The sequence below is a fragment of the Camelus bactrianus genome, chromosome 11 (assembly GCF_048773025.1).
Source record: "Camelus bactrianus isolate YW-2024 breed Bactrian camel chromosome 11, ASM4877302v1, whole genome shotgun sequence".
Taxonomy (NCBI): Eukaryota; Metazoa; Chordata; class Mammalia; order Artiodactyla; family Camelidae; genus Camelus; species Camelus bactrianus.
In genome coordinates, this window is record NC_133549.1 from 39,163,584 (window position 1) to 39,189,521 (window position 25,938).

Genomic DNA, 25,938 nt, shown 5'->3' on the forward strand with positions numbered 1-25,938 from the left:
TCTGTGGCTCACGTCAGCCTCAGCCTCCCTGAGCTGGGGGAGCCCGAGGCATCTGCAGTCGGGCTTGGGCTCTGTGGAAATGCCGTCTCCTGGGTCATTGGGAGCAGAAACCCGATAACATCTTATCTCCTGAGCTCAGGCTTTGAACAGGACTCCTGAATTGGGATGGGATTCTGGGCAGCCTCTGGGGCTGCATGAGTGCTGCTTGTGTCTGGGGAGCCATTTAAGTGCAAGGGGTCGATAAGAGGAGGGGCCTCCTAACCTGATTAGCACAGATGAGAACTACTCAGAGCCAGGCAACAAGGAGCACTGTCATGGGTTCACCAAGCAGCCAGTCAGCTTGCAGGCCGTAATTTACTCTGTGAATGGCAGAGGGGAAGGGGCGGTGCAGAAGTGACCTTTCATTCTGCTGAATTAGAAAACTGGGATCTGTGATCTGATTGTCTGAGACCTTGGAATGACCTTGGAATGGTCATTAGGGATAAGTCCAGCTGCAGCCCATAGTCACTGCCCCCCAGCGTTGCACTTCTCAGCTCTGCCACCCAAAAGTCCAGTCTGTGCAACTTAAGATCCAGCCTTTCACTCAGCATCAATGCCCCCAACAGCCAACTTCACGGTCAGGGCCATCTACAGCCTGCCCATGGCCAGCCCTCCCTTGTCTCTACCTGTCCTTGGACACACCACTTAGAACCTCTAGAGTTTTATTTCCAGTACCCTGCCAGTGCAGCTCTGCTTGGCTGGCTGGAATCTTCCTTGGATCTGCTGGACAGTGTGGGCTCTGAATCTGGGATTTGCTGGGAATTCAAATGCACCCAAAACTGTGAAGCTGGCTTTGTACAGAGTAGCCAGGTCCTCTGCCAGGACTCTGACGTGGAAAGTCTGACCATGCAGCAGACCTCCCCAGACTTCGGGCTCCCTGTCCTCGCTGGCCAGCCAGTCCCTCTGCCTAATGGCAGTTTCACAGCCCAGATCTCAGTGTTAATTTTAAACATATATGGAGCAGATTGGATGAGCGTCACGGAAAATTTACCAAGCACCAGCCGGGTGATTGTTTTATGTGGCTCTTGAGGGCCGGTGTCTATCAAGAGGGGTTCCAAAGGCATTTCTGTAACTCCATAAATTAATTTAATGGGCAACATGGTTATGTGGTTAGTATTTAATGGTTCTGTGGCCTCAACAATTTGAAGACTTTCATCTCACTAATAAGTGTGAGCTACACTTTAGGGGCTCAGACGAACAATCTACCCCATACATGACTCCATCCATCCCATTCCTGCATGTGAAATACATGTTTGCAGTGTTTGTCTTGGGGATAAAATAAATATTGCAGGGTTGGGGGTCAGTGAGAGAGAGTGTTTGAGAATGATCAGCTCACCCTCTGCAATGACATTTATACAAGTCTCCATTTCCCGGTGGGTGCGACTAGGATTTTTTTGCTACCCAAAAAGCCAGGCTTGCTTCTGTTATCTGCTGCCCACGACAGACTTGCTTTCAGGATCAAAGACTTGCTTTGTGGAAGGATGAGGGGCTGGCTGTAGTTAGGCTGGGAGAGGGACTCCAAGCCCAGTAAAGGGGTCAGCCCTGGAGGGGTAAGGATCTCCCCTCCCAACCCTCTGCATCTCCCAGTCTTACTCACTTTTAGCCCCACTTCCCAGATTTGAAAACTGAGGCTATTATTTGGTGGGAGTTCTTAGCCCCAGGTATTCTCCCTCCCACCATAGGAGTTTTCCACCATGGCCCTTGTCTCTCACCTTAGTAAAGAGAAAGGTTCATGTTGCAACAGGAACAGCCTCCTTCCTGGCATGCTTAGTCCTAGATACAGAGAGAGTAACTGTTCTTGTGCCACTCATTCTAAGGCAGGCCTGGGCCAGGAGTGCTGCTGAAGGGGGAGACTGAGGCAGAGAGCCACATGTACCCAGACTGATGCACCCAGGCCTCCTGAGTGGTCTGGTACTCGGTGGGAACCCAGGTGGCAGAATCTCTTCATCACCTCCAGTCCAGACAGACCTATGAAGAAGCATTCCCAGCCTGGGATAAAGTTGACTGTGTCGATTTTCTCCTTAAAGGCCTTCAGAGGAGCCCCATTGCTCACAAGAGACTCTGAGTGGCTCAGCCGGACCCTCTGTCGGGTAGTTCCAAGTACTGTTTCAGCCTCAGTTCCCACCTCTCCTCCACACCCTGCAGTCCAGTCCTCAGAAGTGCAGCCGTTCCCAGCTGGCCAGACTCCCTTAGGCTCCTGCCCTTGGCCTGTGCTAGTCCCTTTCCTGGGGGTGCCTTCAGCTCCCCCAGCACCCCTCCCAGAAGCCTCCCAGCTGCCCAGGAGAAGCTGCCCACCCCTGCTGTTCCACTCCCCAGAAAACTCCATGCGTGCTTCCACGCTGCACATTGAAGAAGGATAATTTCTGTGTGTCCATCTTCTCCAGACCAAGCGCCCCTTGAAGTCCCCATCTGTTATCTTTGTGTCTTCACTAACAAGCTGGAAGCCTGGCCCCACGTGGGAGTCCAGCCAGTATCTGAAGACAAGATGCAAAGATCACACACACGCAGAGGAAACCTCCGAGGAGGGTGGCATGTCCTTGAGGGCCCAATTACCAGGACCCCTTGTGAAATGGCTTAAACTGCAATTGCCAGTTAGGCACTATTTCCATTTCAAAAGAAGTTGCTGCTCAGATCCTTCAAAAAGAGAACTCATGTGTTTGAAATACTCTGCTCTGCAGAAGTTGGGTGAGCCCCCAGCTTCGTAGATGCTAATCTAGGAGGGACAGTTCAGGCAGGTTAGAAGCAGCCCCAGGGGTGGGGGTGGGGGCCAAATGGGCAGGACTGCAGCCCCCCTGCACCCCACCCCACCGGAGAATCGCTGGGCTTTTACCTATACGGTTTCCATTGATTAGAAACACAAATGATACAACTAAAAATGGGAAAACGTTTGATCCTATGGAAAGAGCAGGGCACCCACAGTTGTTTTGCCAAACGCAGAACTTTGCTTTTTGTCCTGGGACAGATGTCACCCAGAACCGTGGGCTTCATGGAGGGAGATCATTTCAAAGCAGAGGGTCTGAGTACAGTCTACCTGGGGCCCCCTTCCATGCCACTGCTGTGCTTGCAAAGACAGGGCTTTGTGATAGATTAGACACTGATAATGGTGCTGTTTACAGTCCTAAAGCCATCGACTGTTATAGCTAGAAGAAACTTCGAATGTCTCTAGCCTGGATTTGCCCAGCTGTGTTCCATGGGCTGTCAGTAGGAATTATTTGGAAAACCAGTTCCACAGAGACCTGTGGGTAACACAGCAGGCAGTACAGAGCAGCAGATCAGACAGAGCATAGGCTCTGGGCTCAGACGACCTAATTCAAACTCTTGCTACTTACTAGTTGTGTGACCTTGAGAAATGATTTAACCTCTCTGTGCTTTAGTTTCTTCTTCTGTAAAATTGGAATCATAGTTAGACATATGTTTTAGAGTTAATGTGATGATTCAATGAGTCCATCTCCCAGGATGTCATTATAATTAATAAATACTGGCCTGAACACAGCTCTATAGGTTTCTTTCCTGCAAGACTTCTCAGAGCCTTTGCTGTGCTAATGAACATGGTGCTCGCCAAGACCAAAACGGGGATCTACAAGGCACCTTTCACATGTGCCCATAGAACTCACTTTACCTCCTCAAAAAGGTGTTCCATGAGATACAGTTTGAGATTCCAAAGCTAGTCTATTTTATCCTAGAAGAAACAACAACCAGAAAGGTGAGGTGAGCTGCCCAAGGTCACGTAGCAAGTATATGACAGGAGAACTGGACCTAGAATTGAGAGCTCCTGACTCCTGTTCTTTCTAGTGTGCCTCTCTGTTGTCACCTAAAGGGTAATGACAATGAAGACAACAGTGTAACTAAATTTTACTGTTTCCTCAGTACCAGGCACTGTGCTAGGCTCCTCATACTCATGATCTCATTTAACCTCCTAATAGGGAGGTGTCACATGAAATCCGTTGTACTGAGCTCAGAGAGGGCAAGCAATGCATTCAGTATCACATAGCCTGTGACCCGTAGAGCTAGGACTCAAACTCACATCTCCCTACCCCTGAAGCCCAGACTTAGCCACCCCATGGCATACATCCTGAATGTCCCATGGCAGAATTTTAGATATGAGTGGGAGGTGGTGCCCCTGAAGGTGCCCAGGTATTGGCCCCTACCTGCTCCTCCCAGAACAGCTAAGTTTGGGGGTTCCCTGCTCTGGCTGTCATCACCAGCCCAGGCCTCAGGGACTGACCTCTCAGCACCCAGCTCTTCTGCCAAATAATTTTGGCCGGAGCTGGGCTTGGCAGCAGCTCTAATGGAAGCTGCTCTGAGCCGAGAGCCTCTTGTCAGCCTGAAATCAGGACGAGCCCTCAATGTGGCTCCCCTCGGGGCTCCCTGTTAAATAAAGATGCCGCAGTGGTTTCACCAAAAGGCCTCTTTGTCTGAGGCCCTTCCAGCCCACGCGTCCCCTGCCCCCGGAATGCTGGTCTCTGTCGGCATGAAGAGCCCCTGTGTTCAGCGCTGCTGCGGGGTGAGCCGGCGGCCGGGCTGCGCCTGGGGTGGGTGGCCGCGCGCTGAGCTGGGAGGGCTCCTGCCCTGCCTCCCCTCCCTCTGCCTGTCGGGGAGGTCACCCTGGCAGCAGCTCTGCACACAGCCTGGGTCCCTGGTAATGGTTCCCTCCTGCCTCCTGCCCGTCCTGGCCCTTTAGTGCTCCCTCCGGAAACCCTCCTCCTCCCACCAGGAGCCCTTGCTCTCTGCACATGCCTGAGTTCCGCTTCTCTCTCTCTCTCTGTCTCTGTCTCTTCTTCCCTCTCCATCTCTCTGTGTCTCTGTCTCTCTCTATCTATGTCTCTTTCTGTCTTTGTCTCTTTCTCTGTCTCTCTCTCTCTCTCCCTCTCTCTGCCTCTCTCTCTCTTCTTCCTCAGTTTTTGCTTCCTTCTGCCCTTCCTGGGAGAGAAAACAGCACACACCACGTGTGTTAGATGAAAACATGAACACTTTGGGAGTGCGTTCCTCCCATCTGACATCTGAACACAAGACTTCATTCTGTCACTTATTGGAAGTTGTGACTTCACTCCCCAACAGCCTCAGTGTCCCCATCGCAAATGGAAGCAATGATGTGTACCTCCAGGATGATGCATCACCTGCTGTGCACTGGTGAGGGTAGGGGCTATGTCTGGCTCCTCCTATACCACCAGGGCACTGAAAAGCCCTCGTGTTTGTTGGATGATTGGAGAGTCCAGGGGTCTAGGACAGTGCCTAACACATGGTAGTTGCTCATTAAATGTTAATTTCCTTTCTTTTCTATTTCCCGCCTGTTTATGGGGATGTGATCTGTTGGAGAACGTTGGAAAGCCATGGGCTCTGGAAAGAACATGGGAGTTGCACAGTGTTGTCTTACCTGCTACGGTCAGGTCTTGTCCCATCTTGCCTGGGTGTGGGTTTGGCACCAGAAGGGGCCATCGGGCTCGATGCCACACTGGAATTGTTACCCGACCAGCTCAGAGCAGAAGTAAACAATCACGTCTCTCTTCCTCAACACTGTACTTCTGTCCATGCAGCCTAAGACCACATGTGCTTTTTTTGCCCCATTATCATGTCCCACTCCTGCTGGACAGTGGGCCCCTGCACACCAAACCCTTATTCGTTCATTCATTTGAACAAATACCTACTGAATGCCAGGTGCTCTTCCAGGATCTGGGGACACAGCAGCCAACAGAACAGACTAAAGTCCCTGCCCAAATGAAGTTTACCTTCTAGAAAGGTCCTTCCCACCTGTGGGCAGGCCACGTGGCCTCCCTGACCCTCTCTCTCCTCTTGGGCGATATGAAGGAGGAGGGAGGGAAGGAGGGATGAATGGCTGGATGGAGAGTTATTTCACGAGTTAGCTGATGAGTTAATCTGCTGACTAGTTGTCTGGGTGAGGGGGTGGTGGCCGGTTGACTGTGTCCTCCCTGGCACTGCCCTTGAGCCTCCCCATCACTGTTTGACCCTGCTTTTGCTTTTCCTGTGCCCAGTTTCATCAGGCCTAATGCCCTTTCTTCCTGTCTTTCCACAGGCACTTGTCCGGCTGCCTCCCCACATTTCACAGTGTGATGAAGTCTTCCGGTTCTTTGAGGCCCGGCCAGAGGATGTCAACCCCCCAAAAGAGTGAGTGGTACCTCAGGCCTCTCCCGTGTGCTTGGGTGAGGAGGCCAGCCAGAGAGGCTCGGGATGTGGGGACACAAGCAGAGGGAGAGCTGGCAGGGCCAACAAGGCTGAGCAAAGATGGACCAGGGGACGGGGACCAGGGTGCCCCAGACTCCTGCTGCCAGGGCTTGCTCCTCATTCCCCTTGACCCCCAGGGCTGCCAGGTGAGGGCGTCCTCACTCTGGGGAACAGGTGTTCCTGTAAACTATTTCTAGCTCACAGGTTATTGTAAGGAGCAGATGAGATAACAGAAAATATAATGGTCATGCCGTTCAGATGCCCAGGGTTAGCAGTCATTGCTCTTAACTGTTGATGCTCCCAAGTGCCCCACTGGAATGTGGGCCCGGGAGGGCACGTGCTGCCCACGTGACCCTCACCCGCTGACTAACCCAGCAGTCCTGGGCTGCTGCAAATCATCATCAAAGACAGCAGTGAGTGTGCACGGAGCACTTACCAGATGGCTTTTACTTGTAGCATTTTATGATAGATGTTAGTAGCCCTGTTTACAGAGGAGGAAACTGAGGCCCATGAGGTCAGGTGCGTTTTCCCAAGTCATGCAGCTGGTTGGGTATGTGACAGGCATGAGACTTGAACGCAAGTCTTTGATTCCTAGTGGCCCAGAGCTGGCTGATGTCTCATGTTGGGGAGAAATGATGCCCAAGCAGGTCTTCTTTTTTCTCTGGAAGCAGGACACTCTGGGCCTGGTGGTCAAGAAGACCCACCCAGCCGTGCCAGTTTTTCACACACACGACCGAACTCCATCCTGATGGCCACCTTCTCTTGCTCAGAACACTACCCTCACATTCACTCCCCAGAGTAGCTTCTCAATGGAGGGAAAAATCCGGTTTCCACCAAGGAGCTGATGACCAGAAGAAGGCAGACAGGGAACAGGGTTCGGTTGGGAAAAGCATTGGGGAGAGGACTGAAGGGGATGCTAATCGATCACCTCCCTCCATATCTCTGTTCTCCTGAAATCTTAAAAGTACCAGGGTGGGCAGGAGAGAGGCAGATGGGATGGGTACTATGGAGGGAAGGGAAATAATAGTACAGAGGAATTGTCTGGGACAGGTGGGGAGAGGCAGGGGGCCATCAAGTAATGGGGAGAGAAAGCCTACAGACAAGGGTGTGTGTTGCACAGCTGCAGGGGCGCCATTCACATTGCTCTTTCTGTGAACACTGCCATAGAGGTTGTAGAGTGAGCAACCTGCCCATCCATACATGGCAGTCCCGGCTAAAGTAGCTCTTCTCTTTTCATCCGTGCTGTAAGACCAACAGCCTAAAATGGCCTGTACCCTTTGAGAGAGGAAGGCATTACCCAGCTCAGAGACTCACCTGGCACAACAAAGGCCATCTCCTTTACTGGCTGCCACAGGCTTAAGAAACAAGCAAACGCTGTAAACAGTCAGAAACTCATCAGTGACTTGGTTCACAGTGTGGAGTAGTGGAAAGCCACAGGGAAGAGGATGTAGTGTTGAGCTCACACTCTGACTCTGCTGCTGACTGGGCACACCGCTTCAAGGCAGACCACTCACATACCTTCCCCAAGCCTTTCTTTTCTCATCTGTAAAAAGGGAACAGTGATTCATCCCTGATCTTGCTACCTCCAAGGATTAGTTGTGAAATTTAGGTAACATGCGGGCTGGGAAAGAGCTTTGTGAACAACAAATTGAAGGAAGGGTGGGTATATCTCAGTGGTAGAGTGTATGCCTAGCATGCATGAGGTCTTGGGTTCAATCCCCAGTACTTCCATTAACGACAACAACAACAACAAATTGAGACATAAATGTCTGTTCTCACCAGTGGGAGAAGCATCACTCTCACTGTACCTACTGTGTGTCAGGCTTGTGAGAGAGGTTTGCACCAGGAGTTACATGTTCTTATTCTTAAGCTCCAGAAAAGGAAACAGAGGCTAACAGCTGCAGCCAGGACTTGAACCCAGATTGTTCTGGTTCCAGAGGCCTGTACTCTTTCCACTCCTTGCACCAGGTTTGGGGAGGTATCGGGGGGACCAGAACTGTGGTCCTGACACCTCTCAGTGTGACCTCTCTGTCCTCCCTTCTGTGTTCCTGCCCCAGCCTTCGTCACTCTCCCAGGGCAGAGGAAGGCTCTTGAGCCTGGCAGCAGTGTCCCCAGGTCCACCTGGCCCTGCCACTTGTGAGCTCAGACCCTATTCCTTCCAGGGGGAGAGAGGAGATGCCCCTCCCCAGGCGGGCTGTCATTGGAGTCACACGTGATCATGCGCCCAGAGGAGGGGAGAGGGATTGTTGCTGGAGGGGGAAGTGGCCGGGGAGGCATCACAGAATCACCTGACCCCGCCTGTAAGCCTTGCCTCTGAACCCAGTCTCTGCAGCCAGATGAATGAGTTGGTCCTCTTTCCCCTGTCGACTTGTGCACTAATGGTAGCAAGTCGGCCTTTGCCCGTCCCTGGAAGGCCCTCAAGGGATGGTGGAAACCAGGCTTGCGGAGACGGTTGTATGTTGGTGAGGCCGCGGGTGTGGCCTTGCGGGGCAGACTCTGGGGTCCAGGCCCACCACCCAAGGCTCCGTGATCTCTGACCTTTTGCCTTTCAGAGATCTCTGATCTCTGCCTTTCTGTGTTCCCATCCCTGAAATGGGGGTGTGCAAGACTCCTGGAGTGGTCCAGGGGGCTTACGGAGACAACACGTGTACTGAGATAACCCAGCTGTTGCTGTCCGCCCATACAGCAGTGTTGACGGCGGAAGGTTGTGGAGCGGAACGGGACGTGGCTCAGGGTGCATGCTCCACCCCTGCAGATCACAGCCTGGCTTTTGCAGGGAGGAGTCGTAAAGCATTTGGCCTCTAAGTTACCATGGCAATGAGGGTTCTCTGCCTCTTTCTTGAGGTAGTACTGGCCACCTGGACCAGTTCACAGCTCGTCTGGCAAGAGATGGCCTCAGAACAGGAACCCCTCCAGCACAAGACAGGCCTGAGGCTCAGGAAGTGGGGTCAGCTGCGGCCACCCAGTTCTGAAGGGCTTCTCCCTGTCCCCAGGCCCTGGCCCCTCTCAGCCTCCAGGATCTGCCAGGAGAGACCCGTGTTCCATGCAGAGTGTGCTCGCCTTAGAGCCCAGACCCAGGGGTGACCCTGGGCTGACAGGCTGACCATCTATCAGCCCACTGCCTGCACGCCCTCCCTCCCAGGCTGTCGTACACTTCCCCTCTCCGTCCTGAAACATAAACACAGGATCGAGTAACAGCGTATTTTGACTCTGGGGCAACGGTGGAGTGGCTTATCAAATTATCAAAGCCTGTGGATTTAATTGGAATTTTGCAGATAACCCCGGCCCCTTTCAAGTGTGCTGCTGCAGGACCTCTGAGTGCTCACGGGGGGCTGGGGTCGGGGGACTGTGGCCCTTTCCATCTTGCAGGGAAGACAAGGCCTGCAGCAGCCCCACCTTGGTGGGGGAGGTGGGCATCAGGCCCCAGCTCCTCAGCTTTGATCCCAGGCCACTCGTTGGCTTCTGTGGGTGGAGAGCAGGGCCCATCCCTGGGCTGCTAGTGGTTGCTCTGGACCACAGGCCTTGCACAGAAAGGATATATTTTATAAGCATCTTTGGTGAGTCTGGCACTGGTGAGTCTGGCACAGGCAGCCATGGAGGTTTCACCCCAGGGGCCCTGCCCTTACCTCCCCTGACTACTGGCCAAACGTTACTCTGCTGTATGTGCAGTGCTGAGCTCTTCTGGGGCCCCTGGCTCAGGCCCCAAACCTTGGCATTCTTTTCCAAATTATTTTTGGGGAAGGGGATAATTTGGTTTATTTATTTATTTATTTGTTTGTTTGTTTGTTTATTTATTTTCAAAGAGAGGTACTTGGGACTGAACCCAGGACCTCGTGCATGCTAAGCATGCACTCTACCACTGAGCTATAACCTGCCCCCCAAACCTTGGTGTTCTTCTAGATTCACTGCTTTCCTTCACACCCCTCCGTCCAGTTCATCAGCACATCCTGTGGGCGCTGCCTTTGGGATCTACCCAGACCCTGACCATGTCCTACCATCTCCCCTGCTGCTACCCCAAGGGGGCCAAGCTAGCATCTCTCCCCTGGATCCTGGCCTGACTGGTCTCCCTGCTTCTGCCCTCACCCTCTGTGGTCCACTTTCAACACAGGGAAGAAGCAATCATTTAAAAATATACATCAGCTCATGTCACTTCTCTGCTCAAAATCCTCCATGCCTCCTGAGTCACTCAGAGTCAAGGCCCCGTGCCCTCCCCTCATCCCCGGTGGCACTTCCTGGCCCTCCCACCCAGCTGTACTCCAGCCACTCAAACCTACTCTTGAACCTTCCAGCTGTGTTCCTGTCTTGGGGACTTCGCAGTGGCTCTTCCCTCTGCCTGAAACACTTGGCCCCTCCCCAAGAGAGCCCCAACCTGGTCCCCCACCTCCTTGTAGTCTTTACTCAAATAGCTGCCTAGTGAAGCTATCCCTGACCTTCCTGTTTAAAATCCCCCAGCACTGGCTGTCCCCCTCCTGGCTTCATCTTTCTTCACAGAACTTCTCAGCACCTCCCAGGTGACCGGTTGCCTCCCTGCGCTGCTGTCAGTCCAGGAGAGTAGAGCTTGAACCTGTCCTGTTGACACCATGTTCTCAGTGCGGGCACTTGGGGGACATCTGCCAAATGGGTGACTGGTGTCATTCAGGCTTTGTGTTAGCCTCCCATGGGTGGTAGACAGTGACGTCACTGTACAGAGAACTGAGTAGCTGCCCTGAGGTCACCCAGCTGGCAAGTGGCCGGCACAGGAAGCTGGGGATGATGAGCCCTAGCCTCTCCTGTGTGGATTCTGGGGCAGCCATGTGGGTGGCTTGTGGTGGGAAGATCCCTGGTCGCCAGATCTGAAGGAGGGGGACAAAGACGCATCCCTGAAACTCAACAGAATTCAGTGCAGGACCAGGCCTGGGTGGTCCTGAGCATTAACTCTGACAACCAAATGAGCCTGGCCTCGTGGAAGCCACACCTCAGCACCCCTGCAGCCCCCAAGGTGACCCTGGGCTGTGCACTGGGCCACCTGGCACAATGTCCCAGGGTCACACATGCCAGCTCAGCTCGCCTGGGCTGAGCTGTGTTTGAGTGCTCAAGATCCCATTGCTGGGCCACTGGGCCAGGGAGGCAGGTGTCACCTGACCTACCTTCCGCAGATCCAGGGGCCCCCAAGCAGCCCGTCCCTCAGCTCTGATTCCCCAGTGATGTCAGTGATGGAAACTGGAGCTAAGGCAGGACTCTCAGCCCAGTCAGTCACATGACCAGCAAATGCCTCTTTTTATTCAAGTTTAAATTTGCATCCAATTGAAACAGTGAACCTGCAGGTTCTCAAACAGCCCTCTGCAAGCCCTGTGCTCAGACCCCCAGCATTGTGCACAATCCTTGCAGAAGGGTCAGGGGAGGTGCAGCCCCCTGAGGCCCGAGGGCTGAGACCAGCCTTCCCATCTCTCCAGCCTCCTGGCCCACCGCCTTCATTCTTAGGTGCCTGCACAGGAGTGTAGCCCAGGCCCGGCTTTTCCCTCCATCTGGAGCGCTCCTGTCCCCCTTCCCACCTACCTGGTCCTAGTCAGCCCTCAGACATTCCAGGAAGCCTCCCCAAAGCCCGCAGCCTTGGGCGTGGCACTGGCCACACCACATTGTCCTCTTGTGGTCTCTCCCCACCACGGGGGCCCACATCGCTGGGCCCCCGGGGCCTGGCACCTGGTAAATGTTGACTGAATCCAAGTCAGTGCTGTTTAACAAGATTCAGAATTGCACTGTCCACCACCAAGGTTGCAGACTGAACAGCACTTCCGACTCCTCTGGAGTGAGGTGGTCTGGGTTCCCTTGCCCCTCTGTGCCTCAGTTTCCTTATCTATAGAGTGAGAATAACAACAGTGCCTGCTCCCCCAGGGCTGCTGGGAGGGTGGCGCCTTAGCACATGGAAAACCCCAGAACAGACCTGGCACGTGGTCAGGTCAGCACTACCCAAGGCCGGGCTCACAGTCATCATCGTGGCAGCCCTGGGTCGGTGGGGAAACCGCAGCAAGAGCAGGAGGGCAACCCCCGGTCTGCCACTTGTGGGGGTGCCGCCTCCTTCCACAGCCTGACATGGTTGGCCCTCTGCTCATGGCCTGAGCCCGTGGGCAGGTGGGCATACACGCATTTGCGCCCCCCTCCATTGCAGAGAGGAAAACAGCGGCCAGGCCTGGGTCAGTGTGCCCCATCTCATCACATCCCGCTCATGTGCCTGGTGCCAGCCCTGGGAGCTGCAGTCAGTAGGGCCACCCACACGGCAGCAGCACATAGTGGGCTCACATAGCAGGTTGAGGATCTGCTCTCTGACACGCCTCTTAGCTCCAGGCCTGCTCCTGTCGCCTCGGCCCATTTCTTCCAACTGAAGCCAGCCAGCCTGGTTAAATTCTTGAAATTGCACAGGAGGAGCAGGGCCTTGCTGAACAGGTTTTTGTTCCTCAGCCCCAGGGCCACAGAGCCACCCTCTGTTGTGGCCTAAAACAATGGCTCAATGTTTGGCGGGACTGTCCGTCCCTGCCCCAGCCTGCCCAAAGGGTCAGCTTCCATCTGGCCTGGGGTCCACCCTCAACACCCCTGCCACCCGCCAGGTCTGTGCCCGGGCAGGCCAGCAAGACAGGGAGGCTGTCCTACCCGATACAGGTGGAGCTCTGGGTTTGGGTCTGGGCCGGAGCTTCGTGAAGGTGGCCCAGCAGCTGACGTGGAGGGCACTGAGCCAGGCTTCCAGGGTTGGAGGACCCCAGCAGAGGACAGCTCCTCTGGGGCTGGGGTGATGTGAGGTCAGACCCCAGAAAAGGCGCTCCTTACAAGGTCTCCCAGCCTCCTGCCCCATTTATATTTCGGAAGAAAATGGAGGCCAGGGCGGCCCTTCCCAGGGGAAAGCAGGGTCCAGGAGGACAAAGGGGACTTTGCCAGCCCTGCCTCAGGACCCAGCAGGAAGACAGGGAGTGTGTGTGGCAGGGCATGCAGGAGGGCCCCGAGAGTTTGGGGAGGCTCCTCCAGGAGCCCCCACAGCCTCGATCCCAGTCAAACTCTAGGTCAGGCCTGCTTGGGAGCCTGACTCCAGATCTCAGAATCCAGGCTTCCGCTGACAGCAGCTTTACTTTCTCCGTAAGTCACACCTACTTGCCCGGCACTGAGGAGAATGAAGTGAGATGCTGTGTGTGGAGCACGTAGGAGGTGCTCAGAGTCAGGTCACCTCTTCTCTTCCTTCCTCTTCCCTGGGAGGCAGATGGAAGGTCCTGGGAAGAGCCCTGAGAACACATCTCTGCTGCGGCCTTCACCCAGCAGGTGTTCACTGAGCACCTACTATGTGCCAGGGACCATGCGGGCCAACGAACTCAAGGCTCAAGGCTACCACTAGGTGGGAATTTTGAATTGAGTTAAACTAATTCTGAAGACAACAGTCAGAACCCTCAGCTCTGCTTGTGGCCTTGAATGAGTCACTTCACCTGTTCCCATCTCGGTTTCCCCCTCTGTTAAAGGGGCCAACAGTGCCCTCTTGGCGGGATAGTTGTGAGGTTCAAGGGCACTCATGGGTATAAATGCCTTTGGAAAAAAAAATACCTTTGGGGTGCCTGGCCGTCACCGATGCTCAGTAAACGGGAACTTTCTATTCTTTCCCCCCCTTTCCTCCATCAGCCCAGGCCTGGGTGCCCAGTGGCCACTCAGAAAATCCTAGGGTAATGGAGTTGGGTCAAGCTGAAGACGGGAGCTGGGCTGACATTTCCCGAGCCTCTCTCAGCTCTGGGAGTTCTCACCAGGGTTGGTGCCAACTAGGGGGTGAAGCTGTCCGCTCCACCCCCAGGCACCCTGCTGGCCACTGGGAACTCTGAGGCATCCATGTTCCTGGCCATGCCCAAGGGACGGGCAGTTTGGAAATTAGAGGGGGCAGCCCACCCACCTGCACCATGCTCTATTGAGTCCTGGTCAGACCCTTGTCAGTGGGACAGCTCTCTGCACCCAGCAGGCCCTACCACACCCATCTGGCCAGGGATGTCGGCCACACTGTCCTTCCAACCCCTCTGCCCCTGACAGCTGCACAAATAGCCTCTTTATGCTGATGGGTTAGAGAAAGCCAGCTGGACCTCAGGACTGTGGGTCCACCCGAGGCTGGGGACTGGAACAGCACGGAACTTGATGTTCTGTGCTCCTGCCCGCCCCCTGCCATGGCTTCCTTTAACCTGGGTGGGCAGGTGGGAGGAAGCGCCCATAGGAAGCTGTGTTCAACCCACTTGAAAGGGGTGTTGGCTCCAGGGAATGAGGACTTCTGAGGGCCTGGCTGTCATGCTGGGTGGGCAAGCAGGTGGGAGGCCAGCTCTAGACCGGCCAGCTCTGAGCAAGGGCTGTGAGGGCCATGGCCAGGCGGAGAGGTTACTCTGTGTTCAGGTCTGGCACAGGACTTTGAGCTCCTGCAAGCCAGATGGAAAGGAGGTGGCAGGGTGGGGAAGGATGTCCCAATACAGGGAGGGGGTGTGGGCAGGGTCCTTGATATTTTCTCAGGCTTATGTTTCCCTGAAACCTCAGCCCCGGGGGATGGTCCTGGTGTGCAGGTGCCCAGGGCCCCCCGTGCCCACCCCCATGCCCCCTGGACGATGGCACCCTTTGGAGGCTCCAGAGCCCCCCCAGAGAGCCCTTGAGGCCTGCTTTGCTGCTATGTCCTGTTTGAGGGGAGTCTTAGTTCCTATGTCTTGTAATTGCCACCCCCGCATTGTAACCATTCCCCTGGCTGCCCCTCCCCGGGGAGTTGTGGCAGAGCTGAACCTAAGACCCAGGTCTTCAGCCCCTAGACCAGGCTTCCTCTGGTGACATCCAGGCAGCAAGCATTTGTTCATTCAAACGTTTTTCATCATTTTCTTGGTGTGAGGCCCAAGGCCACGGAAGTGGGTACAGCTCAGCCCTGCCTGTGGGGAGCTCATGTTCTGAGGAGAGACCTGGCAGGTCCTGGCTCGCTGCTGTGGGAGGTAGCAGGGCACAGGAGCAAGGACTGGGGCAGTTTCAAGAAGTTTCCATTTTCTTTAAACGAAAAGAAAGTCTATCTTCCTGGAGAGTGAGAATGTTGGCTTGAGCTGCGCCAGAGGAGATGGGCCTGGGGCATCCAACGTCCAGCTGGTGATTTTGGACAGTCGTTAACCCCTTCTACACTTCATTTTCAGGTGAGGGCGCAAAATTTGGGGGTCTCTGGAGTCCCTCCTGGCTCTGATATTCTGTGATCCTATCCGGACCAGTAGGCTATTGTTAATAGTCCAAGCATGTAACAACCAGCATCTGGAGTGGGGACTGAGGGCTGTGAGACATTCACCGTAAGTCAGATGTGAAAGAGACAAGTATTCTGGACATCATGGACCACCATCCCCTTTCACAGGCCCTGTAAATTGGGTCCTAAGCTAGACTGGAGTTTAAGCACCACTGTAACTTTGGGTCACTTCCAGCGTCTTAGTTCGTGGGCTCTATGTGTGTCTGGCTCCACCTTGTGGCCCCGTTGGATATTACACCAGTCAGCATCCTGGCAGGCGCTTGCAGGCTTGGCTGATTCTGCCAGAAGCTGTGCTGGACCTTTGAGCATGATCAGTCTTGTTTAACCATCAGTATAATCCTCTGAGGTTTTATGCCTCCTTTTTGAGGATGAGAAACCTTAGGCTCAGATTGGTTGCGTCACCCCTCAGCTAGTAAATGTCAGAGGCTGTATTCAAACCCTTCCAACTCCAGGTCTGCACCCCACTGACCACACAGGTGTGATGAAGAAAATCACAGGGTCCATGGCCAGGGCGACTGGCTCCAAACTGCAAGACAGGACCATTCATCTGACCATAGAGCAGAATGTAGAATCAGTACCCCATGGTTGCTGTGCTCACAGGGTAGGGAGTGGCTGGAGATATCGGTGAGGACACCTCCCACACTTGGGGGCTTGAAGCGGAATCCAGGCTTCTCACCAGGTGAGAAGGTTGCAGGGTCCAGCCTGTGGAGAACCTCCTGCTGTGGGGTCAGACCTCTGAGGAGGGGTGGGTGCTTTCCAGCTCCACTTTCCGGATGGGCACAGTGGTTCTGGAAGCCCCCAAAAGAGCAGGTCTCCCTTTCCCCAGACAAACTGAGACCTGACTTGGGTCTTGGGGGCAGCTGTGACTCCAGCCCCAGACCAAGCCCTTAAGCCTCCCACCCCTCTCTAACATGTAGCCCATTTGTCACATGGGGGATCCTAAATCAATGTGATCGCCCCCCCCCCAACCCAGGACACGCAGTCTGAGGCTCCCATTAGAGGCCTTTTTGGCAAGGCCTTCCCCAGTGCTCAGGGCAGGAATGGGGATTTTGTTTTTCAAACAGCCTAATGGAGGAATAATTTATATAATACAAACTTCACTCATTTGAACTGTACAATTAATCCAATGACTATTAGTAAATTTACAGAGTTGTGAAACCATTCACAATCCAGTTTTAGAAAATTTCATCACCCTAAAAAGATCCCAGAGGGAGGTTTTTAACTCCTTCCCGGACTCCAGGGTTTCTTTAGGAGCCCACTGGCATCCCTTCCCTCTGCTCCTGTCTGGGAAGAGAAAATGCATGTTCCCAGGGACTGAGTTCTTCCTCACTTGTGTGCTGGTCTGGTTTCTAGACCTTCCCGTAGTCTTAGCTGCTTTGGCCCTTGAACAAATTGCTCAGTAGCCCAGGGGCAGGCCTGAGGTGGACTGGCCATTGAGTAGAGGCCCAGGGTGGAGGGATGAGGGCACCCATTTCAGTGGGTACCTTCCCTGCCTATTTTTTTCTTTTCCATTATGGTTTATTATAAGATACTGAATATAGTTTCCTGTGCTATACAGCAGGACCTTGTTGGGTTAATCCATTTTATATACAGTAGTTTGTATCTGCTAATCCCAAACTCCTGATTTATCCCTCCCCCTTTCCCCTTTGGTAATCATAAGTTTGTTTTCTATATGTGTGTATCTGTTTCTATTTTGTAAGTAAGTTCATTTGTATCATATTCCAGATTCCACATATAAGTGATATCACATGATATCTGTCTTTCTCTGACTTCACTTAGTATAATAATCTCCAGGTCCCTCCGTGTTGCTGCAAATGGCATTATTTCATTCTTTTTTATGGCTGAGTAGTATTCTATTGTATATACATAACACATCTTCTTTATCCAGTCATCTGTCAGTGGACATTTTCCCTGCCTATTTGATTCCAGTGGCCCACTGGGTGCCCACTCTGAACTTCATCCCCACCCCCAGGAAGTACACACACAGTTTGGCTCCACGGATCAGCACACCGTGTCCCCGATGCTTACTTTCCCCCAAGCCATTTCAGAAGGCCATGGGGCACAGACAACAGATCTGGGGACTGAGCCACAAGATGCCCAACTTTCTACCAGGGCAAGTTCCAGGCAGCCCAGGGGGTTAGTAGAAAGCAATTACGTTTTAGCTCATTTAATTTTTACATCTATCCATTAGGTGGGTACAGTTATTTCCCCCAGTTTACAGATTACGCCACTAAGAAATAGAGTAATCACGTGACTGGCAAAGCTGCTAAGTGGCAGAAATAGCTAGGGCCCAACAGTCTGGCAGGAGAGCCTGGCTCTTACCTGTCTTGCTCCTCAATAAAGCTCGTGCTTAGACATTGCATGGCACCTGTTCAGAATAAATGGGACCTGTGATTACTGTTGCTATGGTTGAGGGGCTAACGTGTGCGGGAGGAGGCCTGGCTACCCAAGGCCCATAGAACACTCACAGCTCAACTTGCAGGCATGTGAGTTTGCAGTTTCTTGAGCCGTCAAAGCAGCCTCTTCCATCTTGGCTGTGTCCGTGGAGAGGCAGGAGGGAAAGGCTGCCAGCAGTCCCAGCCTTCAGAGCCCAGCGTTCCCCAGACATCCTCCAGCCCAGCTCCAAGGCTGCACTGACGGGTCTGCAGCCCATTGCGGGGAAGTGACTTGCCTGAGGTCACCCAGAGAAACTGGGCTTGAACCAGGTTTTTTGACTCAGAGTCCAGTGTTCCTTCTAGCTCTCGGAAACTCTCCCAGCTGATTTCCAGAGCATCCTGAGAGCTGGTGCGCAGAAAGGCACCTGGAGGCCCTTACAGAGAATTGAATCAGAGCCTGGCTGAGGGACAGGGAAGGGGGGCCAGCTGCTCTGGCCAGGGAAGTGGGAGCTGGGCTGTGGTCAAGTCTGATTTAATTAGGCAGAGGCAGGCTCCTGATTAGAGAAGGCTGCGCTTGCCAAGCCAAAGAATTCAAGGTTAATAGCCAGAAGTGCCCGGGCCTCCACCCCAATCAGGAAAGGGCACCTGCGAGGCCCACGGGGACCTGCAGCGCCACAGGCAGCTGCCTGGGGAGCCCGAGGACACGGGTTGTCCCACGCTGGCCCACAGCCCGCGTGTCTGGGTGAAGCTGCCGAGGGGTGTCGGGCGCCGTGCTGGGTCCTGCACCAGGAGGATCTTGGTGGGCAGGTGGGGGCCCATGGGACATGCCAGGGACAGGAAAAGTTGCTGTCTTGTTCAGAATCCTCCAGAAGCAGATCTGGGAATGAGGATTTGCACTCAGGCAGCTTATCTGGGACGAGATACCAGTGAGGGAGTGAGGTGAGGTGGGGGGGCAAGGCAGCCAAAAGTGGTGCGTCCTCAGCCAGCTACCCTGTCAGCAGCCGGGGCCTCGTCTCCCAAGGAACTTGGGGAGCCGGCAAAGAGTTCTCGGCTGCAGGGCTGTTCTCCCCAAGGGCAGGGGTGCTGGGACCCACTGCTGTTTCTTCCCTCCCCTCCTCCCTTCACCGACCTCCAGTCCATCCTAAATAGCAGGGGAGGGAGCTTTCCAGAAAGCCTGGGTGAGCCAACACCCCCATGGCTTTCCGCAGTGCTTAAGATGACTTCCAGGAGCTTCCCCTCGGCCTGCACCTGGGATGGCCTGGTCCCTGTCCCAGCCACAGCCCCTACCCCTTCCCCAGCCCCTAGCCCTTGCCTCTGCCTTTCCATCTGCCCCTGGGGCTTCTCTAATCCTCTCTTCCTCAGAGAGCTCTTCCTTTCCTCATTTCAGCTTCTTTATCACTTTCTTCACAGCTCTTAACCCAGTTTATCAGTCTGATTTATCCAGTTGCTTATTGTCCTCCCCCAGGTGGGGGATGAGTCTCTTTTGAGTCTGTTTTAAATCTGTTTCACTCAATGCTGTGACCTCCAGGGCCTGGCACATAATAGGTGCTCAGTAAATGCTAGTTGAGGACTGGAGCCCCTACAGGGGGTCTGAGGAGAATGCAGCTGCAGGGAAGGTGGGAAAGCACTGCCCCACCCTTGCCTGGGGGCTCAGGGATGGGGGGTGGTGCTTATCACTAGGCACTGAGTTTCTGCAACCAGAGTGGAGAGGGACTGTCATTGTGAGTCTGCTAAAGGCCTGAGGTCAGCACTGGCTAAAGCTCTTTGGAGGGCCTGGGTGGAGGGGCCAGTCCCCTGTGGTTCTCTTCCCAGGAGGGCAGGCCTAGCCAGTGCACCCGGGGCAGTTGCTGAGTATGAGGTGGTCAAGCAGGCCCGGTGGAGATGCTCAGATCAGGAGGGCAGGGGGACCTTGGAGAGGGAGCCAGACCTCTGGGGGCCAGGGATGTGCAGGGAAGACAACCTGGGGGAGCCAGACCTCCACCTGGACTAGGAAGTTGAGGGAAGGTTCAGAGACAGATAGGGAGGGAGAAGCCTGGGCCAGGGGAGGCTTCCAGGCAGAGACAGGGGTGTTCTTGAGGGGTGGGAGGGCAGGAAAGCCAAGAGGCTGAAAAGATGGTGATGGTTCTAAGCACAGGCCTAGAAGTCAACCAGCACCCAGTTCAAATGTGAGCTCTGCCACTGGGCTAGCAACTTAAGCTCTTTGTGCCTCTGTTTCCTCATCTGGAAAATGGGGGTAATGATAGTGTCTTCTTGGGGTGGTCAAGAGAATTGAGATAATGTATATGAAGCTCACACCAGAGCTGAAGCAGTGAAAAGAAGAGTGTTTAGAACTTGGGGTCATTTTGGTATTTCTGGCTGAGCCTTTGCCTTCATTTTACTTACCTTCCTCTTCCCCGGCTTCTCTTAATTTAGCTTAGCTGTCTGAATTTTACAGATGTCCTTATGAACCACAAGGTGGTAAATAATTTGAGCGCTAGACTAAGGCAGCTTGGGCTCACACGCTGTGTTGCTTTGGGCAGTGACATGACCTCTCTGATTCTCCATGTCTCTCCTGTAAAATGGGGGAAATAACAAACCTACCACATAGGAGTGTTGTGAGGATAAAATGAGCTGATATGTGTCAAGGGCTTAGTTTGGTACCTGGTATAATGTAAATGCTTGAAAAAAATAAGTCATACCTGTCAGTTATGGTGTTAGTGATAATAATAATGACAAGAACGATAATCAGTAATCGTATGCCTCGCCCACACCCGCACCTTTGAGGAAGAAGGGTTCACTCAGGGTGGGGCAGCCTAATCCACACCCTCCATCCCCCTCCCCATTTCCCACTGTGCTCTGGGGTTCAAGGGCTTATGCCTGCCCCAGGGCTTCAGGGCGTTTTTGACTGCGGGAGCTTGGACATCATTACGTGATGGAAAGTGGAGGTAGTGGTCCAGGACTGGCCCGCTGGGACCTGGAATGGGTGCCCTGGTGAGCAGTGACTTTGTAGTTGGAGCCAGGCTGATCCAGAGGAGGGAGAACAGGTCCAGTGCTGACAGGAAGGCTAGCTGGAGGGCTGGGGCAGGAAGCCGTTCTCCAGGGCTTCCAGATTGTCCCTCTTACAAGAAGGAGGATGCAGACCTGGAGCTGGAGGCCTCTTTGCAGAGGTCAAGTGGGGCGCAGAGCAACACTCTCATTTTTTTCAGTCAAAGAAACTGAGGCACACAAAGGACTACCATTCCTCAGGTCTTTTGAACCCCACACTGGGCGGCCCAGTTTGGTGTCTTTGGGGACACCTCATTAGACCCTCTCCTGTGCTGCTCAGGGAGCCGGTGGGCAGACCCTCCAGAATCCCCAGTTGGCCTGGTCCCAGGCAGGCCTGGGAGCACCCCAAGTTCCCTGGACACACTGGCCTGAGCAGAGAGCCCCTCTATCCTGCATTCCTAGTGCCCGCAGCTCACCGTGTGGCCATCACCTGCCACTTCATGAAGCAACTTCACTATGTTGGCCACATGGTCCAGCAGTGAGGGGGATCCAGACTTGGCTGTCCCTCTGGCCCCTGGGATCAAGGGCCAAGGCCCCTGGGCAGCCCGGCAGCCTGGCAGCTATGGGGATTCCTGGGGAACGTGCAAGGAATACAGTCATCTGGATGGGGCTCGAACTGCCCAGCTCTGCCACCCCTACAAGTTCTTGGCGAAGTGGCTTTACCCTTGACCCTGGGTTTCTTCATCTCTAAACAGACACTCCATTCCTTGGCCCACCCCACTGGGGCCAGCAAGGTCAGCCTTCCCACGTCCTTCCCAAGCTCCTCCTCCAGCTGCCTCTCCCCTCCCCTTCTTCCCTCCCCTGCCTTCCCAAGGTTAACTACTGGGCCTGCGCAGAGCTTTGTGACTGCAGTGGGGGCTGGAGGCGTGAGCCGCACTGTGCACCAGGTACCTGCTGTATGTTAGCTTGTTTTGCCCTCCAGCAATCCAGTTAGATGGGGCCTATCAGTCTCTTCATTTTATAGAGTAGAAATTAAGACAGACCCTAAATCTGTCCGGCAGAGCTGGGATTTGAACCCAGCCAGCTACACACACACCTCCCTGTGTGAGCCAAATAGACCTGCCTTCCTGCCAGTGCCTGATTCAGGCCACTGGTCTAGGCCATGCTGTCCAGTCCACTGTGGCGATTTACATCACAATTTTAATTAAGATTAAAAATTCAGTTCTTGGCTCACATTAGCCACCTCTTAAGTGCTCGACAGCCACAGTGGCTGGGGGCCACCATGCTGGACAGCACAGGTTGGGGCCATGATGATCACAGAGTTCTATTGGGCAGCTCCAGGTAGGACACTGCTAGGTGTTAGGAGCAGGACTGGGACACTCTGAGCTGTCGGGGGTCAAAATCAGAGGGGGCTCTCTGGAGAAGGTACCCCTCCTCGGGCCTCGGAAGGTTGCGAGATACTAGAGAGGGTGCGTGTAGTGGCCGTAAGCACAGATGACCCTGAGGTTGCGCCTGCTTCCTCATTGCTGGCTGTGTGGCACCAGGCAAGTTACTTAACCTGTCTGAGCCTCGTCTGCAAGATGGGCCTAAAGGACCTGCTCAGAGACAAGGTAAAGCAGGTGACAAGGGGCCCGGCACCTCTGGGTGCTCAATGCTTCTGCATTTGGGACAAGGAGTTTGGGGAAATCTCTGTCAGTGGTGACCACACAAGCTCCAAGAGTGCAGGCCCCCCAAGCAGTGCGGCAGGGCTCGGGGCCTAGGGGAGGCCTGGGCCCTGCCCCAAGCACTCTCTCCCAAAGAGGCTGCGGTAGGGAACGAGCACAGCTGGGTCTTGGGCGGGATCAGGACCTCGGTGGGGAGCAGGAAGCCACTGGTCCAAGCTCCAAGCTTTCCAGCCCCAGCTCAAAATTAGGGCAGGGCTGGGGAGTGAGAGGCCCACAGCCAAGGAACAACCCGGAGGTCTCCCCAGCCCTGGTGTCTGTCTGTCCCCCTAGGCATACAGCCTCCCAGAAGCAGCCTCTTCCTCTGCTCCATCTCTCTCTCTCTCTCTTTCACACACACACACACACACACACACACACACACACACACACACACTCACACACACACACACTCACACACACTCACACAATCCCACACCCGTTCCTGCCCCTGCACCTTAGCTCACATCATCCCTTCCACCCCAACTGTGCTTCCTGCCTCTGCTCTTTCTAAATATTCATCTTTCAAAGATAGCTCTACTCCCCCCCTCTTCCAGGCAGCCCTCCACAACCACCCCAGTCCACTATCCTCCCCTTCCAGGAAATGCCTCTACCACATATCCTTTTTTTTTTTTTTTAAGGCAATCTGCTTTTTTTTAAATTCTTTGGGGGGGGGATAATTAGGTTTATTTATTTATTTAATGGAGACACTGGGGATTGAACCCAGGACCTCGTGCATGCTAAGCATGCGGTCTACCACTGAGCTATACCCTCCCCCCACGTATCCTTTTAATCAGGCTTTGGGACACTTAATCACAAAGTGATATGTTTTCTTTTCCTGGGTGTCTGTCTTGTGTTTCCACCTAAATAGTGTGCCCTGTCAGGGCAGAACTGTGTTTCCTACCCTTCTTCTGCTCAGACACAAGGCTGGGTCTCCGGCAACCCCTCAGCTAAGACATGGATGGGTGGATGGATGGACAGACACATGGACAAATGCACTTGGATAAAGATGGGAAGGCCTCCAAATAAGGAAGACCTTCCTTGCCCTTCTCTCTGGGGACTTTGTAGTCAACGCCCATTGCAGCGGTTTGTCACTGCCCCTCCCACAGCTCCCTGGGTCTGGCCTGCAGGCCCCAGAAGTTCAGGGAGGCTCGGAACCAGGAGTAGTGGGCAGAGCAGAGAGCAGGGGCTCAGGGAGCCAGTGGGGAGCTCACAGCAAAGGGCTGAGCAGCCTCACATCCCCTCTCGGAAACCAGTTTTGTGTCCCTAACTCCATCCCCTCGCTCTTCCACGGATGGCTCGTCGTCACATCAGGGTGTGATGCCTTGGAGTGCACGCAGGTGGGAGCCCAGGCCTGTTCGCTTTCCCGGTCCTGAGCTGGTGCCCTGGGCGACAGGGCCAGGCTTTTGCGAAGCCCACACTGGTGAGGATGGGCCAGTCAGCCCTTCCTGTACTCTGGCCACGGTCCATGCTCCACATCTAGCCCCTCTCCCGAACCCAGGCTGTTGGCCAGGGGTCCTTCCCACGTGCCAGACGCTGTTTTAAGAGCTTTGCACGTTATCCCAGGTAATCCCCACAACAGCAAAAGCAGGAACTAATCTTATCTCTTTGACAAATGAAGGTACTGAGAGGTTAAGGAACTTGCCTCTGTCACAAAGTGGTAGGTGTCTGAACCACGCTTAACCCCACTCACAGTCTTAACCCTCGGCTGGAGGCCAAGACACAGTGAAGCCATCCCTGGGCTGGAGACATGCTCAAAGCCTTTGCTCAGAGTGGCCAGTCTAGTCATGGTGAGGAGACAGACAGACAGACAGTGCTCTGTCTGTCCTCTTGCTGTGGACAGAGCAACAGCAGAGACCCTCTGGGATGTTCAGGAGACAATTGTGAGTCCTGGGAGATTTATGGCCCTGGCGTGGGCCTCTCTGGGACACAGCCTTGGGGGGGCCCAGGACCTCTTCCCTCCCCAGGAATTCAGCTTTTTCGCCCGGGGCAGGAATTCCGGCCTTTCTGGACTGTCCACATGGTCACAATGGGACCCATTCTGAGAACCCTGGAAAACACAGCCCCTGCGGAGAAAGGACGGATTCTTGTTGGACACAAGGGCCCTCAGTGCCACAATTTAGATCAGGGCACAAATGGGGGCAAAGAACAGATTCATGCCCCCTCCGTCTGTCTTCCCTAGAGGTTGCTGCCCCTCGAAACCATTCCACGCAGAGGCTCTCAAAAGCCAGAACAAAAAGCCAGCAAGGGGCTAAATGGGGTGGAACTGCCCCAACACCCTCCAGCCCTCAGCTGACTGGAAGCCCCTTCTCTCGGAGTCTCCTGGCTCAACTTCCAGACTGACATGCTCTGTCTCACCGTCTTGGTTTCACAGAGAATTACCAGCCTGTGAGGACACTCGGAGGGACCCAGGTTAGGGATGGAGAAACTGAGGTCTCAAGAATTTATTGGTTTGGTAAGCCTTTTGGTGCCACAGTAAGAAGTTTCACATCACACCCCAATACCGACAGACAGACAGGAAGGAGGATGAGTAGACAGACATCTGAAACCCAAGTTTCACAAAACAGTATTAAATCTTACTGTGGGTGATTCACTTTGTCTCTTCTACCTTTTTAAAATGTTTGTTGGGACCTAAACTAAGCTGATGTCAGAACTCACTAATGGGTCACAACCTGGCATTTATTTGAAAAACACAAGTTTGAAGTAACTTGCCCAGGTCCCCCAGCTGCTGAAGGACAGGGCCAGGCCCAGACCCTGGCTGTGCTGACATTCAGTCCCAGAGCTGTCATAGCCTCTCTCCCACCCTGCCCCCCTAGCTTTCTACCTCACCTTATTTTTTTTTAGGAGGTACTGGGAGTTGATCCCAGAACCCAGGACCTTGTGCATGCTAAGCATGCACTCTACCACTGATCTATACCCTCTCCACTCCTTCCACCTCACCTCTTAACAAAAAACCTTTCTCCAGTCCTGCTCCGACCCATCACTCCCTGATTCTGAAACCTAACAGATTTCACAGCAGGACAGCAAAGCCCTACTCCTGCACCCCAACCCCTGCCCCGGCCTGGCCTTTCCCTGCCTATCTCGCAGCTCACCAACCCTCCCAAGTAGTTCAACTCCTCCTCTTTGGAGCCACATGTTCCTGCTTCTAGAATTTTCCCTCTCTACCGTCTCCATCGATCCAAACTCCTCTGATCCTTCAAGGCTCAGCTCAAGGCTTCCTCCTCTGGGAAGCCACCTTGGATGTCCTGCAACCCTGGAATCTCTTTTCTCTGCACCTGGAGTATAACCTCTCCTGTGACTCCTGGCATAGATTGTCTCAGAATGTTAGCTTTCTCACTATGCTGTGTAGTTTTGTTCCCCTACTTTCACCCCAAACCTGCAGGCAAGAAGCATGTCACATATTTCTCCTCTGCCTGCATAGGCCTTTACGAGG

The 25,938-nt window shown here is 54.1% G+C and overlaps 1 protein-coding gene across 4 annotated transcripts in view; it reads left to right on the top strand.

Annotated features, from left to right (window-relative positions):
* Positions 1 to 25,938, top strand: part of SH3PXD2A (SH3 and PX domains 2A) — a 230,861-nt gene that overhangs the window by 116,244 nt on the left and 88,679 nt on the right. For all 4 annotated transcript variants that reach the window (XM_074373681.1, XM_074373682.1, XM_074373684.1 and 1 more), the window contains one exon: positions 6,071 to 6,162. In XM_074373681.1, coding sequence (XP_074229782.1) covers positions 6,071 to 6,162 — 92 coding nt within the window. The remainder of the gene's footprint in view (positions 1 to 6,070; positions 6,163 to 25,938) is intronic.